This window comes from Oculina patagonica, chromosome 12 (genome assembly GCF_052425735.1).
Source record: "Oculina patagonica isolate OP01 chromosome 12, crgOcupat, whole genome shotgun sequence".
Taxonomy (NCBI): domain Eukaryota; kingdom Metazoa; phylum Cnidaria; class Anthozoa; order Scleractinia; family Oculinidae; genus Oculina; species Oculina patagonica.
The window spans coordinates 13,897,081-13,913,760 of NC_135769.1; the positions used below are offsets into that span (position 1 = coordinate 13,897,081).

At 40.9% G+C, this 16,680-nt stretch overlaps 1 protein-coding gene and 1 pseudogene across 2 annotated transcripts in view; both read right to left on the reverse strand.

Moving 5' to 3' along the window:
* LOC144632675 (BAI1-associated protein 3-like) overlaps positions 1–9,433 on the reverse strand; it is a 52,359-nt gene extending 42,926 nt beyond the window's left edge. The window contains exons 1-2 of one of the 2 annotated variants that reach the window (XM_078491365.1): positions 9,207–9,433; positions 7,269–7,353 (exon numbers count right to left, since the gene is read on the reverse strand). In XM_078491365.1, coding sequence (XP_078347491.1) covers positions 7,269–7,353; positions 9,207–9,328 — 207 coding nt within the window. In that variant the 5' untranslated portion in view covers positions 9,329–9,433. Of the gene's footprint in view, positions 1–7,268; positions 7,354–8,543; positions 8,826–9,206 lie in introns of those variants that run through there. The other variant, XM_078491364.1, reaches the window with a different exon arrangement.
* Positions 1,966–2,699, reverse strand: LOC144632116 (uncharacterized; annotated as a pseudogene).
* Positions 9,434–16,680: the final 7,247 nt, after the last annotated feature.

Sequence of the window (16,680 nt, forward strand, 5' to 3'; positions counted from 1 at the left end):
CACTGATTAGAACCTCCCATCCTCCCATCAAATAACATAAAATCACAGATGGTTGCAGAACCACAAGGCAAAATTTCATGATCATGTGTTCAAAATACACAACTTTCACTGCTTCTGATCATATGTCATTGTTTATTGTGTGTCCACAAAGACACGTGAGATTGATTGCAATCACCTGCAATCAGATGATCATATAATTATAAGTACTTCTACATGATTGTGCAAGTATTGCAGCTATTAGTCATCATGTGTTGGTAGTACTTTACTAGCATACAGCAAACTTCTAATGATGTTTAATTTGCTGTGTTAACTTACTTTGCTTGTTTATTAGGTACAGTACACAAAATTAAACTATGCAATTAACTGTTTGGAAGTAAATATAGGTTGTTAGGTGCACAGTCTTGGAAAAAACAAGGCTGGTATCGACACACCCTCCAAAGTAAAGGTTACAACAATACCTCCCACAATAAGCCAAGAAGTGTTACACATGTCACTAGGTGCATAGCAGTGAAACTAAGCAACAAAATAAACAGCGCTGAGCATGCTACACTTGATAATGACTGAGGCTTAGGAGGGGACAGGATCCCGTCCAATATGGTAAGTGGTAGTGTAAACCCATGTTATAAAAAAAAATTTGTTTAATCAACATAAACTTCCAGAACTCTCTAACAGAACTGTCTAAAACCAGTGTTCACTCAACCGTGGCCTGTTAGACAAGTTATTAAGCAAACATGGTGGAGAAGGACAGAGGAACAGGAGCCTGAGAGAATGGGGGGTGGGAGGGGAGAGAAGAGAGGGCGGGAAGTGTGATTCCCAAGGTGGGGGGAACCAGGAGAAATTGAGAAAAATTGTGTGAAACATAACCATACCTAATATTCTGCAATACAGTAGAAAAAAGAGGTGGGAACCACTAAACAAAACATTAATGTAAATAATAAGTATAAGTAGTTTTTAACCTTAATGATCAATTGTATTTTTATTAATTTTACTGCGAATTTCAATTTTATATATTTTTAGTCATATCGTTCTTAGCTTTTACGGTTTTTTAATCAACTTTGTAATAATTTCGATTTTTACTTCTTTTTTTTCTTTATGCCATTATTTTTTATCTCAGGACCTCCCTGAAAACATAAATTAAAAATAAATTATTAGGTTAAGTGAAAGTTCCAAAATGGCGGATGAGCATTGCAGAGGTCTGAGACATTTCCACTTTCGTCACAAGTACAGGTTATGTTCACGAATAAATGAGCATGAAATAAGTTCGAACATGATCAAGGATGATATTTGCACCGGTACCTATTAAAGACATTAAGCGATGAAAACAACGAAGGAAGAAACACTGGTCAGATACAATAAATGTAATCAAACTCTAACTAGAGCAACACGCATGCATGAAACAGCAACTGAGTGTCTCAAATTTTTGGTACTCTTTGTCTGAAGGTAAAATTTTGGGAATTTCTTGAAAATAAAAAACTGCAAAACATGGACACAAACATATATTAAATTATTCTTTGAAATCAGGTGATCACATTGGTGCTGTGCTGCATTACGTAAAATTAATTAACGCTTAAATATCATGCTTATATTAATTTTTTTTTATGATGTCACAAATCTACACGAAGAAAGGCAAAATGGTTTTCAATGCTAAAATTTGTGCTGAAAGATGTGTGTAAGAAACAGCATTTCAGTATTTAAGAGAGGATTTATTAGAATCAAACACGCCAATTGCGTCGAGTCTCGGAACGTTCTGCAACGTCGCTGTAATCTGAGAGCACCAGTTGTGCAATGACGCATGAATACATTTTGATTGTCTGAATTATCAATAATAACAGAAACTCATGTGGTTAGATATCACATAACAATTAAGTCACGCAACTTGTCACATCTTCCCTATTAATTCTCTAATTTAAAAAAAAAGTTAACTGAGGACACACTCCTATATGAGTCTCAAACAAAACTTTCTCCTTATGGAGTGATAAAGTCTTTGAGCCACCCAGGAGGCTTCGTTTGTCGCTGTGACCTCCGCGGGCCAACGGCTTCACTTGGTACTGATGCAGGGTAGTTCTCAGGTGAGGCAGTAGTTTCGGCTTCGTCCCTTATCGGTGTCAGGTTGTCCAGGAAACACACGTCCTCTGGCAAGGTACATGTAGCCTCGTTCGGCTTGCCTGTTTTCATCAGCTGCCTTCGATTTCTCCTGTAAACTGCGTTCCCTACTTGAACCCTGAAGCTCCTGGGTCCTGCTGTTGCTGTGCATGTTCCAGGACTCCACGTTTTCTCACCAGGTAGTTTCATGCGTACCGTGTCGCCGATACTGATTGGCTCCAAAGGTTTAGCTTGCTTGTTTTAGTAGAACAGTTGCCGCTGCTTTGTACCTAGCAGTTTGCGCCTATCTTCTTCTGTGGGAAAGTTGGGCTGCAATAGGGAGCCTGCTACTGGAAGCAGTGTCTTACAGCGGCGATCCATCAAACGTTGGGCAGGGCTGGTTCCAATTCCAGCTGTGCGCGTGTTGCGCCAGTCCAACAATGCTTGAAATTCCGATGTTGCGGATGCCTTGCACTTTCTAAACAGATTCTTGACAGTCTGGACTGCTTTCTCTGCCTTTCCATTTGATTGGGGATAGGTTGGCGACGACGTCTTGTGTTCAAACGACCATGTCTTTGCGAAAACTGTGAACTCGGCAGAGGAGAACTACGGACCATTGTCCGTGACTAAGGTGTCGGGTACACCAAATCTTGCAAATATTGCTTTCAGCTCCCTGATTATGGCCCGAGAGGTGAGGTTGCTCAGGCGAGCTACCTCAATAAAGTTACTGTAGTAGTCACTGACAACTAATAATACTCTGTTGTCAATCTCACAGAGGTCAGCAGCGACTTTAGCCCAGGGTCGTGCGACGAACTCGTGCTGCAGTATAGGTTCTTTCCCCTGGCCAGCGCGATGAGTCAGACAGATGTCACACTTGGAGATGTACTCCTTGATATCCGTTATCAATGCCAATGTGAGTCGCGTGTGTCTGCTCCATAAGTTCCTTCCTCAGAACTGCAGGAATGACAATCTGCTGACCTTTAAAGACAAGTTCATCCTGGATGGTTAATTCACCACGCACGTCAAAGTAGGGGCGCACACATTCGGGAGCCTGTGCTCTGTTTTCTGGCCATCCACTTCTGATGATGTCCCGTAGCTTCTGCTGTACTGGGTCATCCGCTGCTGCATTCTTCAGCTGTTGCCAACGGTCACCAGTCACCGGGAGCCAGACACGGTGATCTATGTCTTCTAACTCTCTTGAAAACTCGGTAGCATTCACCTCTGGTAGGTAGGCGCGACTCAGTGTATCTGCCAGAAGCATTTCTTTCCCCTTCTTGTACTTGACTTGTAAGTTGTATTTCTGCAGGCGCAACAACATATGCTGCAGACGCTTTGGGGCTGGCTGCGGCCAGTGGCTTAATGAAGATCGGCTCCAACAGTTTATGGTCTGTCTCTACGTTTACCAGGTCTCTGCCATAGACATAAGCATCAAAACGATCGCAAGCGAAGACAATCGCGAGCAGTTCCTTTTCGATTTGAGCATAACGTGTCTCGGCTGGTGTCAGTGCTCATGAGGCGTACGCGACGGGCTGTCCATTCTGCATAAATAGCGTTGCACCAAGCCCAGACTGAGACGCATCACACTGTAATGTGACCTCTTCCTTAAGATTGTAATAACGTAGGACTGGGGTGCGCGTCACAATTTCTTTCAGTTTCTCGAACGCAGTCTGTTGCGCGTCATTCCAGGCAAACACTACATTAGACTGCGTTAAGTCTCTTAACGGCTTGGTGGCGTCCGATAGGTGTGGAAGGAACTTGGCGAGGTACTGGGCCAGTCCCAGAAGTCGTTGAACACCAAGCTTGTCTGTTGGGGGTGGCATCTGGACAATAGCTCGAACTTTGGCAGGGTCTACTTCCAGTCCCTGATCGGTTGCCATGTGTCCAATGAACAGCACTTGCGACTGTCGCAACTTCAACTTCTCTGGGTTTAGGCGAACATTCTTTGCTTCGCATTGCTTGAGGAACTCAAGGAGAGTTTTGTCATGGTCTCGTGTCGCTTCCTCAAATGCACTGCCATATCCAACTGCAATAAAATCATCGGCCACTACTTCAACCCCAGCCAAACCTTCAATGAGCTCGTGCATTTTCCTTTGAAACACTTCTGAAGCTGATGAGATGCCAAATGCCATGCGCTTCCAGCGATAGCGGCCAAAAGGTGTTTGAAAGGTCGTCAGATATGATGATTCTTCGTCTAAGCTTACATGCCAGAAACCATTCCTTACATCCATGACCGTGAAGACCTTTGCTCCACGAAGGCGTGTTGCGATGTCTTCTACTGTTGGGAGTTGGTAATTCTCTCTTTGTATGGCACGATTTAGGTCTTTAGGGTCAAGACATATCCGCAGCTTTCCATTTTTCTTTGGAACGGCGACCATGGAGCTTATCCATTTGGTGGGCGTGGTCACTTGGGCAATGACACCTTGGGCCTCTAGAGCATCTAATCATATCTCATCTGTTCTCGCCAGGTCGAGTTTGAATTCTCTAAGCAGCCGCTCTCTCACTTTCGTATCGCGTATGCCGAAAATCAAGCGATCTCTGAGTATTTCGTCGGGGGTTATTGTGTCGAAGTCACATCCCTCTGCTAGCTTACGGAGTGCAGTCTTGTACTGGTCATAGCTTTCTCCAACTTCTTGTGTCCGGCGATTAAATCGGTAGCGCTCGAATGGGACGTTTTTACGAGGCTGGCAATATTCGGCAAACTTTTGTAGAACTGGGGCAATTCGGCCCAGTCTGTAAATGTAGAATAAACATTGCAAGCCTCTTCTCCTATGACTGTAAGGAGAGTAGCCACTTAGACCGTTTCCGACTTCTTGTTTAACTCCGTGGCTAGCGAATAGCTGTTCCACGCCAAATTAAACTTTTTCCACTTCTCTGCAGCGTTTTGATCATGAATTTCCAGTGGTGTTGGCGGCGGCAAGCTAAATCCTGATGCCATTTCTTCGATTGAGCGTGAATCCGGTCACCGCTGCCACCATGTAAAAAAACAGCATTTCAGTATTTAAGAGAGGATTTATTAGAATCAAACACGCCGATTGCGTTGAGTCTCGCAACGTTCTGCGACGTGGCTGTAATCTGAGAGCACCGGTTATGCAATGATGCATGAATACATTTGATTGTCTGAATCATCAATAATAACAGAAACTCATGTGGTTAGATATCACATAAAAAGTCACGCAACTTGTCACAATGTGCTTAAGATTACTGTAGACCTTCAGGAGTGTCTTCAAGAAAATCGTTTATACGCGTGTTTCTTTCAACAAAACCTTAGAAAAGTATATATCACTGTAAAGCTAATAGAATACAGAATCTAAAGAAATAATTATTTTAAAGATTTAGTCTAATGGTAAGCTTGCGCAAGCCTTAAACCGCAACACTGACGATGTTTGCTAAATTGAATTACCTGCTTTCGTGTTCACATGTACGACCAAACAAACTGGACAGTGTCAATCAGCAGGTAATATAATAATAATAATAATGTTTAATACACACTCATTGCAGTATAACTGAATTACAAAGTAAAAAAACAAGCTAAGGTATAAATATAAACAATTAATTACAATATATATACAATAAAAAGTTCTATTATAAACATGCTAGTTCGAGGTTATATCAAAAAGTGACGAAGTCCTGAGAACGCTTCGTTCTGCAAGCTAAGGCTTGATGGTGCTACGAAAGGCTTAATACAAGGCTTAATGGACTACAAAAGTGTGTGAGGCTTTTTGGATATTCCAATAGCCGATTCCCTCTATAGTGTGCGCCGGCAGGGAATCACGGTAGTTGTATTGATCAAATCATGCGCGAGACTCACAAACGTGCATCGTTGCTAAGTCTCGCGCATGGTTTGATGAATACAACTACCGTGATTCCCTGCAGGCGCGTGCTATAGAGGGAATCAGGAATTGGTTGCTGAGAAAATCTATTGTAAACTCGGCGATTAGAATATTTGCTGATCTTCGTCCCGTAAGAAGGCGTAAAATGGGAAATATTTGAAATATTAAAATTTAAGCCTCACACACTTTGGCGCATTAATAACCAAGGAACATTTTGGCCAAGTTTCGTTAAAATCCGTCAAATCTATGTACCCTATTATCGGTAATTCGCTTGAAGCAGTGGAATCCTTGCAAAAATAAAGCCCGAGTTTTTCTCTCCTAAAGATTTGCAAGCTTTTCACACCTCATCAAAGTGTTTGTCAACGGGGGCATGCCGCTGACCAATTGAAACACAAGCTTGCGTCCCCAGAGACTCCTCACCAAAATAGTCCATTGAAATTCACTAAAAACATTATTTCGCAATCAGATCACGGTCAAATGATTTGAACATGGTTCCGAACCGTAAATTTGGCCCGGATATTTGGAGTACTAGCAGCTAGATATGTGGAAAGTAAGGACAACCAGTATTTAGTAGTGTTTTAGGTTTAGAACAAGCAAAGAAAAAATGTTTCGCAAAATTTGGCCCCTGAAGGTCTCCAGTAACCTTAAGTCTACTTCGCAAAGAAATTAAGAGGATTAAGTGCCAACCATAAATATCTCAGGGTTTTTATGTCGCATTTTAAAGCTGCTAAGAGCAGGGGAAAGCTATTGGACCTCACCAAACACTGTGTTCCCGGGAAAAGAAGTTAGAAATGCAAAAATTTAGGAAGGAGATAGGTGAATTTAATGTCTAAAAAATAATGTGGCATTAGCAGGCGCCAACCCAAGACACATTTTGTTCAGAACAGTGCAACATTTCAGCATAGCCAAGGATTTAAGTTTCTCTCAGCCATAGCAAAAGGGACTATTAACAGAGAGAAATATGAAAAACACAAACTGAAAAGATCAAACTTGAATGTCATAATAATCTTATTTATTGCAAAAAGCTAGATTCCCCTTTCAGACAATAAGCAACAAAAGTCCTTGAGACAGTTGTGTGAAATTTAAATTCTAAAACTAACATGCCCATTTAATAATTTTCCACTTTAAATCCGGTGCAGCTTGTGAACCACTCCCCAACCCACTTGATGTGATGCGGGGGGAGGGGGGTAATATTGAAGGGGTAAAATTTGCCCAAAGGTACTCAAAAAGTGCAGTGTCTAATTTCCTTTTTCATGGTGATTTTTAGGGTGGTCAGTAGGGGGTCAGAGTTTTGTCAAAGCCCAGCTTGCATGACCCTTGCTGATTTTGATTGTACATTTCTTAATATCTCCTTACCTCAATTTTTTGGGTTTCTTTCTGCTTTTCACTTCGGGCCAATGAATTAAACTTCTCAAAGTAGCTGTCATCATAGTTCTGAGATCTTACAAATAGTGAAGGTGAAAGAAAATGCAGTTAGATTGATGATTTTGGCTCTAATATGACTAATATGGTCAAAAAAATAAAGGCCTGGCCAAACAGAGACGCAAGTGAATGCAAGTTTTCAACTTGCGTCCACTTGCATCTCTGTTTGGCCTGGACTTGTGAGCACTTGCGTTGACTTGCGATGACTTGCATTCAGTTTGGTCAAAATCAAATTTGCACAAAAGTCAACGCAAGTTTTTCACCGTTTGGCCACCCACTGCAAGTGAACGCAAGTTTTGCTGCCTTATACTGCCAATACTGAATTGCAGCATCTGCAGTAGCATTTAACTACTTGCTTGACTACTTGCATGCACTTGCGAGTCCGTTTGGCCACCCAACGCAAGTTTGTACGCAAGTTTAACTTGCGACTACTTGCGTCCACTTGCGTTACCGTTTGGCCAGGGCTTAATGTTTAACTGCACCCTCCCCTACCAGCACTTTGGCAGTGATGTTGGCTGAGTGGGGCAAAGTCTGCTCATGATATGAATAATAATGCAAATCTTGGAGGGTGTTTTCCCCCCTCAGCCATCATATAATTTTTGTAGCCCACCCAATTAAAGGTGGGGACATTTTTATTAAAACTACAAAAAAATAATTCATGTAAAAGAAAACCATGTATTGTTTTAAATTTAAATATTGTTATTATAATACCACATAATTGTGTGGACCCAAAAAACTAAATAAATACTTGTAACATATAGTCTGCAATAGATGTAATGATTTTAAAAAGCAACAAAACAATAAAGAAAACAAAAGTGGCCAATTCAACCAATACCATATACACACAGGAAAATAAAAGCGGAAAATTTAATAACAACTTCCACTTTTCAATTCTATGCCTAAATAAATCACAATAACTATAATTAAAACCAAATCCCTTGCTTCTAAGCTTACATACACTGTATACACGAAATGGATATCAAAACTGAAATTTAAGCGTCAAGTTTGAAGCTTTGTTAACATTAACTTGATAAGTTTCGTGATCAATGCGTGCTACGAACGATTTTACACATGCATGTACGCTTACATGAAAAAGAAATTTAACCATGCCTAAATTTATATCATGTGGTGCTTTATAACTTCATCCATCCTCTAACCCTATTACAAAGGTTAAGAATAAAGATTATCCAAGATTTTCGTATGTCTTACCGTTCATACGGTGTTTGCCCATCCAAGTAGCAAGCTCGATACTGTGCAGATAGTTTTTGGCAGAGACCGAGCTTCCGTGATTTTCGCAGACGCTCTCGTTGTTGTTGGGTTTTGCCCGCGTCTTCGGAAGACATTTTAACTTTCTTTGGTTCCAACAAGTCTTTTAAAGTCGCATGTTATTCTTTTTTGGAATAACAAACCGATAAATACGACAGGCCCGTTAATACATGTAAGCTTAATTTATTTTTTTTGATGGCTCTAATTAATTTGCATTGCAATGAGCGTTTGGCAGCTACATGTAGGTTGATCTTTTAACCTGGAATGTTTTAATAAGATGCAAATGATGCAGACAGCTGTGTTTTTTCAGAGCCTTGTTTCCACAAACAATTCACTTTAGTGACGTGCAATACAATATTCGAAGTGTTAAAAAATCACAACTTCCAAAATTTGACAATTTTTTTCCAATATCATCAAGTTACCCCGACAGTGTACGGACTTCACCTCACGCACGTATATTTGGTCGTTCAACTTCGTTGATCGCGTCGCGTGATTTGCAGCAAACACTGAACCAGAACTGACGGACCAGGCCAAATACGAAATAAGAAACTTTTTAAACTATAAAATATAGACCACTGCAAGGCGCTGAAGTAAGAAAATGCTCACCTTTCGCTGGAGTTGATCCCCAGCACAGCTTCTGTAGATTGCGCGATTGACGCCGCACTCGACCCGTTTCTCCCGCGTTTTTTACTCCACTTCGATTTGACAAACTTCAAACGTGCGGCCATCTGTAAATGAGATTAGTCGCAAGCTTTCCAGCCCGATATCACGTTCTGACCGTTAACTAAAGAATAAATGTTGAGCAACGATGCAAAGAACCTGGTAAAGTTTTAGCACCACGCGTTACTGTCACGCTATGTCACACCGCCGCTCAGATGATCAGCCATCGACCCCCGGCCGGTGGTGGGTGGGGGGAATGCTTGTCGTCAATCAGTTCAGGACGGAATGCATTCTCGTACCTCGAGTCTCGTTTCCTGACCGCGGGTCAAAGGAAACGAAGACCCTGGGTACGAGGATGGACGGAATGCTAATATTTTTAGACGTCCAAGTCTCGTTTTGGGTTGCACATAGCAAATTTGTTTATTTTTGGTCGCTTCCGCCGTAAGGATGAGTCTCCCGTCTATATTTTCAGATATTTTGCATCTTAGATAATTTTCTGATCCAGGTCTATATGACAGATGCAGCACCACTTGCCGGTTTCTCGCTGTGGCTTTGCAGATTATAATTACATGAACAGGAGCCTATTCTTCTGATATGAAGAAATAAAAAGCGCCGCCATGGTGTGTATGTAAACTGGTTTATTTTTATTAGGGTTCAAAGAAAGCTTCATCCATGCCCAGGTTGTTCTTCTATGGGTGGTTTTCAGTCGAGGAGAATCCCGCCCCTTTTCTTTTATATGAGAGTCCCCCCCCCCCCCCCCCCCGGCCTAACAACTCATTAAGGGCCTGACTGGGAGCTCCACTAGCTCGTTGTACGCGTCACAGACGTGCGTTTTCACACTACTTACACCAGAAACTACTAAACGTGTCACTTTCTATCACAAATCGTTGACCTTTAGACCACAACGTCGAGGTGAGTATAAAAGTGCTTTTGAAAATGTGGGCTATGATACACGCCCACACACTAGTCATATTACTTACTCGCTCAATTTTCAAACACGAGAGTGGTTCATCCCATTTTAAAACACCAAGAAAAAAGTTGAAAATACAACGCGCAGCGCTAAACCAAAACTACGGAAAAAACAAATAAATAAATCGAATTAAGATCACATATCCAAACCACCATCGCGGTTCCCATTTCCTTCGTTTTAACTTGATGAATTGTTATTGAAACACATTTTGCAGAAGGCCATTTAACTGTGGTAGCAAATATGTAAAAACAAAGGCAATTCAAGTTGAAAATCAACTAACTGGGATTTGAGCACCTGGTTAAGCCCAGAGCATTTTGCATGCGTCTTAGTTGTGTCTCTTCAGATCTCTTTACACTCCTCAGGGGCGGATCCAGGAATTTTTAAAGGGTGGCTGTTCAAAAACTTTTTTGTAGTATCTTGTTTAAGCCCAATTTTTTTTATGGGGGGTATCAGAGTTTTAGGCAAGATTTTTAAAGTGGGAGTCCCAATTATTTTGTGCCAAAGGCCCATAGTTCATGGGGCCGCATCCTCCATGCCCCTATGGAGGCTGGGGGGTATGCCCCCCAGAAAATTTTGAAAAAGCTGAAGCCTCTTAGACGTGATTTCCGTGATTCTGAGCAGCTTTAAACGTCTTTCAATAAAGCTACTAAACCGCTGTTTTTCCTTGGTAATTGACAAAACTACTCTTACCTCAACCTACCCTGTCAGTTTAACATTGAATTATATTTGGAACAGAAACTCTAGTTCTTACGAACAGTGATTGAAATTTGAAGTTGAACTTACGAACTAACACGAAAGAACAGATATGGGTCTTCTTTTTTCACCTACAAGCGTGGAAATTTTTAGCCCCTGGCAAAGTGGCCTGGCTAAGGGGGCGGATTTTAACAATATTTCAACTTTTCTCCACAGTCTAAAAATTATATGTAAGCTTACTTGCTTCAAGAAATAAATGCAAAAGTACACTGGCTGCTTGCTTAACGTATGTACTTGCTGCAAGAGCAAATAGCAACTAGCCTATCGAAAAATTACAACACTTTAAGTATTGCCCTGATCGACTTTTACTTGCATGCCGAAATACCACTGGTACTACAAGCCTAATTACGGCCCACAAGGTAATTGCGAAATGGGAATGACCTATATAACTATACTATAGTTGACAGACAAGGCAAGACTGCCTGGGCCCCAATACCTAGTTTAGTAAGTAGTAAGTAAGTAAGTAACGTCTTTATTTATAGAGGGTAGCACTTAATAGCTATAAAGCTAACAAACTCGTGGCCCTCCTATTTACAAGTATTAAAAAATCTAAGATACACAATAAAAAACCTACGATATACAATAAAAAACCTACGATATACAATAATATATAAGAAACGAATTAACAATTAAAAAACTACTTATTAAAAACTAATTAAAAAACAATCTGTATTCGGAATAAGATCTTAAATTAAAAAATGGTCAATAAAATGTTGTTTTCTTAAAATTGAACTACAAAAACTATTTCGAAAACTGTTATAAGAAGGTTTTTTTCTTAGTTCAAGTGGCAGGCTGTTCCATGCTTGGCATGTTTGAATTGCAAAAGTTCTTCCACCTTCAGTTTGTCTCTTAAAAGAAGGGCAAAGTAAGTTGAAGTTCGAATATCTCGTGTGTCTACCATGCATACTATTATTTAACCTTGATATTAACTCTCTTGAAGATATGACGGCAAGAAACCTTGAACCCTTTTATATGCGATTGCACATCTTGTCACTTTTGCATCTTCATAAAACGGAAGCCATTTGAGACGGTTAAACAGTGGAACAGAAGGGGCCGTTCTGTCGGCGTTTAGAATAACTCGCGCTGCTCTCTTTTGTAGCTTTAGAACCCTGCCAAGATTGTCCTTGCTACATGTTGTCCAAATGACATTGACGTAATCAAATACAGGCTTTATCATACTATTATAGTACAATATTCTCTGCTTGTGTGGAAGCACACTCCTGATCTTCTTTAGGATACCAATACGTTGAGAAAGTTTTTTGCATACACCATCTACATGCCCCGAAAAAGATAAGTCCTGATCAATTTCTAGCCCTAATAATTTAGTACTACAGACATTGGTTAGCTTCGTGCTCCCGATAGAGACTTCTGGTGCATAATCGATCTTGCTCGAAAGACGCTTTCCTGTGACAACCAAAACTTTAGTTTTCTTTTCATTAAGCGGTAACCTGTTTGCTGACGCCCAGCTTACCACCTCCGACACAGCCATATTTAGTGAGTCCTGCAGGTTTGACATCTTTCGAAAATCTGCGTACGAAGTAATTGTCGCATCGTCCGCATACAAATCAATATTGGATGAACTAACATGCAAGGGCAAGTCGTTTATGAAGACAATAAACAACAAAGGACCTAATATGCTGCCTTGGGGGACTCCATGCCTCACGGTTGTTATGTCAGACATTGTCCCTGCCAGTGACACCAGTTGACGCCGATCGGATAGATAGGACTTGAAACACGCCAGCGACGACTCATCAACACCATAAGCATTCAGCTTTTCGAGAAGAATGGCGTGATCAACCATGTCAAATGCTTTACAATAGTCAACAAGAACTAAACCACAAACTTTATTATCATCTAGGTTAAACAACAGTTCGTCAATAATCCGTATCAGGGCAGTCTCGGTACTGTGGCGTTTCCGAAAACCAGATTGGCGAGGATAGATCAAATTATTTTCTGTCAGGTAGTTATACAGAGCATCATGGATGTGCCGTTCTATTACCTTGGATAACACAGGTAGAACCGAGATTGGACGAAAATTGGATACATCATCTAGGTCCCCTCCCTTGTGTAGTGGCGTTACTTTAGCGGTTTTCCAGCGACTTGGAAACACACCAACCTGAAATGAGTAATTGATCAGTCGTGCTACTGAAGGGGCGATCACTGTGGCAGCTATTTTTAAAAATCGGGCACTGATGTTGTCGATACCCGACGCCTTTCTTGGACTAATCTTCATAAGAGAGGATACCACCTGAGTCGTTGAAATTGGAGGGATTTCGAATGACACGTTAGGATCCTTTCTAGACTGTACAAAGTTCAACAGTTTGTGATTTAGACAAGCATCACCATCCGCTGATGCTTCCCATTAACACTTTTTTCACCTTACCTATTAGTTAGATAGGTAGATAGTCCAGTAACTTAATTGACTGATGGAAAAACCGTGTATAAATAAAGTTATCTTATCTTATCTTATTTTTTTTATGTGGATCTACTATTCTTGTGGATCAAGGGGGGTGGCTAGCCACCCAATCCACCCCCCCCCCCTGCCATGGATCCGCCCCTGCTCCTGCTCGAGTGGAATGAGAATTTTAAAGAGCTGCATTTTGAGAAGGGAGGAAAATCTGACATAACAGAGAAAATCATCACCAGCAAGAGAGAACGAACAACTCTGGTCTCCACAAATGTGGGATCTTCTTCCTCCCAGAACATCTCTTGTATTAATTACATGCGCGCTTTCTCTAGTAATAAAGCATTAAGATACAGGGTTGGGAAGAAAAATTTATACTGAAGTTCTCTCTTCATTCGCTTGCTATGCATGCTACTAGTTTTGCGCTACATTTGGCCGATTTTCAATGTGGAAGACTGTACCGCCAAAGTTTATTCGAGAGTTGGGATGGCGACTGAATCGGAACCAATATGCAGTGGGTTCCCGATATCTAGAACCTCCTGATTCGTCCCCAGTCGTCTTCATATAGCAGGCGGCAAAGGGAGAAGCATGCGCGCGAGGTGGGGGAGCAGGGGATGATGGGAAGGAAGAAGGGGGAGAAGACGACGTCTCCTCTCCCTACCCATCACCCCTTGCGCTCCCTTTCTCGGTACCCATCTCTCCCTCCGCTGTATCTTTGCCGCGTGCTGTACACGGGAAAGAAATATTGCTACGAAAAATCGGAAAGTTCCAGAAAACAGGGGTAAAACTGCACTGTTGGACTGAGAAAAGAGAAACAACAAATGAAGGGTTCACTGAAGTGATCGGGATTCCACTATATACCTTACAATTTCCTATCTTCGCGGAGGAAATGCAGCCATATAATTTTGTCAAAAATGGCTCGTCCGCGCCGGGTATTTATACACATATTCCACAATATTACACAAATAAACAGTGCAAATGTCACCGAGATCTGACAATTTTATACTTTAAAATTGCAAGGACCTTTCGAGGCAGTCGATTACGGCAGCGAAATTAGCAAATGAAACAGCAAAATATGCGTTCGACGCTTCGTTTTTGCGACGCCATATTTGAATTGTTTTCGGTAGACCGCAGTTCAATGTGTCAAGGCCGTATCGTTACGAACTGAAAATAAAGTAAGACAGGCCTACACGGACTCCCCATGTGCTTTTTGTGGTCGCGTCGCATTAGTGCCTTCAAATTATATTTTTGTTCTCACAAGCATGTGTTTAAAGGATCTACCCTTTTTTAAAAAAAAAAAAAAAAAAACGAGCTGATCGGAGTGTTTTTTAAAATTTGTTTTCAGCGAAGGCTGATTTTGTATAAGGCTCCAATGCTCTTAAATAATTCGACAAAATTGTCAGGTCAGACATTTCAAGGTCGTAGTTTTCGTCACTGGCACGATCGTCTGGCGTCATTGGTGGTGCGATGTCGTGATAATCTTCGACATCATTGTTTTGAGGTATTGTGCCAGAGAGTCGTGAACGACAAATATTACCGCAACTTTTTACAGTGGCTACAACAGGACCGACGGTTTCGACTCTTCTCGAGTCTCTTCAGCTGTTGTTTGATGCTAGTGTTGCAAAGTTTCTCAGGGAAAGGTAGAGATGTTTTCTCAATTCTGTTCCCGAAAGAAAAAGTGTTTTTTGACCTATATATATGTGGACCGTTAGGGTAGAGGATCGAGTTTGCACTATTCCGACGGTACCTAAAGTACACATGATCCGTTTATTCCGAAATATTACAGTCTATTTATTTTTTGTATCAAGATCTTCATTTGTAGTCCGAATTGTTGGACACAATGAACTTATTCGGGTTATCCTTCGTCCTTTATGTACAGAAACTGTCATCAGGTACTGGGTTTTGGAATTTTGCTGTCTTTGACTGAAATTCCACTCGAACTGCGTAGATACGATCGCATGTTGTAAAGCCGATTCATGCAACATTGCTGTCAACGCGAGGTCACATCGACTCGGATTGCAAAGTGCTAATCATTAACATTGCAAAATGGCGCTTGTAGCAACCAAATTTGGCCTAATTTTTAACCGCTTCAAAGCTAAAAGAAGCCCCCATCTCTTGCATTTGTTTTAACTTCAATAATATCTTTGAAAAGAGCGAGTTTTTTTGGTATGGTTTATTTTTGACGTATGTAATTTTTAAACGATGTAAGTGCTAGTGATTATTTATTCGTGTTTTAGCGTTAGTTACGCAATCCATTGTTAATGCGACCCTTTTTATAGATCGCATTTCAGACACACGTGCGTTGAGATAAGAAAGCTGACATGTCACTTTTAAAATTGTTATATAACGTTTGTAAATTTGACAAGTCACTTTTTTTCTACGAGATCGCAAGTGATCACCCACAGCGGAAAGTAATCCCTTGAGAAATTAAAATATTCCCTTGAGAAATTAAAACAGTCCCTTGAGAGTTTACAAGAATGTGGTTCGAGATGGAACGACTTAACCGCTTCTCCTTCCTTTTGCTTGTATGCAAGCCAAAAAGTCGAAAAAACGAACTGTAGAAACTCAATATTTAGAAAATATTGGACCAGCAATAAAACACTCTGATTGGTTGGTTTAGTTATTGGTTCTACAGAAGCTCGAACAATAATTGTTAAATAAAATGCAAAATTTTCTTAAACTTATTCTGTGTCAGGCGGCCTCCAGAAGGGATCTGTGATATCTGAATTTGAATTTTCGAGTGGGACTGGGGAGAGACACGCGTGACAAACGACCTTCATGCAGTCTTCTCCTGCCCTACTTCAAGTTTCCCGCTAATTCGTGCATCATCGCACATCGACATGTCGGGAAAAAAGGGCTTTTTGTATACTAAAGGAATTCAAATTGGCTGCGTTCGTAGAAATCGATTTCTACGAAGGCAGCGAAAAGCGCCTCAAAATGCACCTGTTGACACAATAGCAGGTGGTAGCATTAAGGACCACGCCTATCAACAATCAGTTTTAAACATGTACTCAGTTCTTGTTTATACAATCTTCGGGAAATGGTTCTTTGTTTTCTGAAGTTGCACATTTTTAAAAATCAGTATACCCTCAAAGCCAGCTGAAAGTATATTCGTGGTTTTAAAAATTGCATAAAGTTTCCATGATATTAATTGCAAATCGTTTTTCGCATGACGTGATCATGTTTTGTTCGCCTTGTCTGTGCATAATGTCACAACAGAGAAATCCCACTGTTTAACCGTCTAAATGACTGGTGGTTTTAAAATTGTTTAGCATTTAGCATGTGGCTTACAT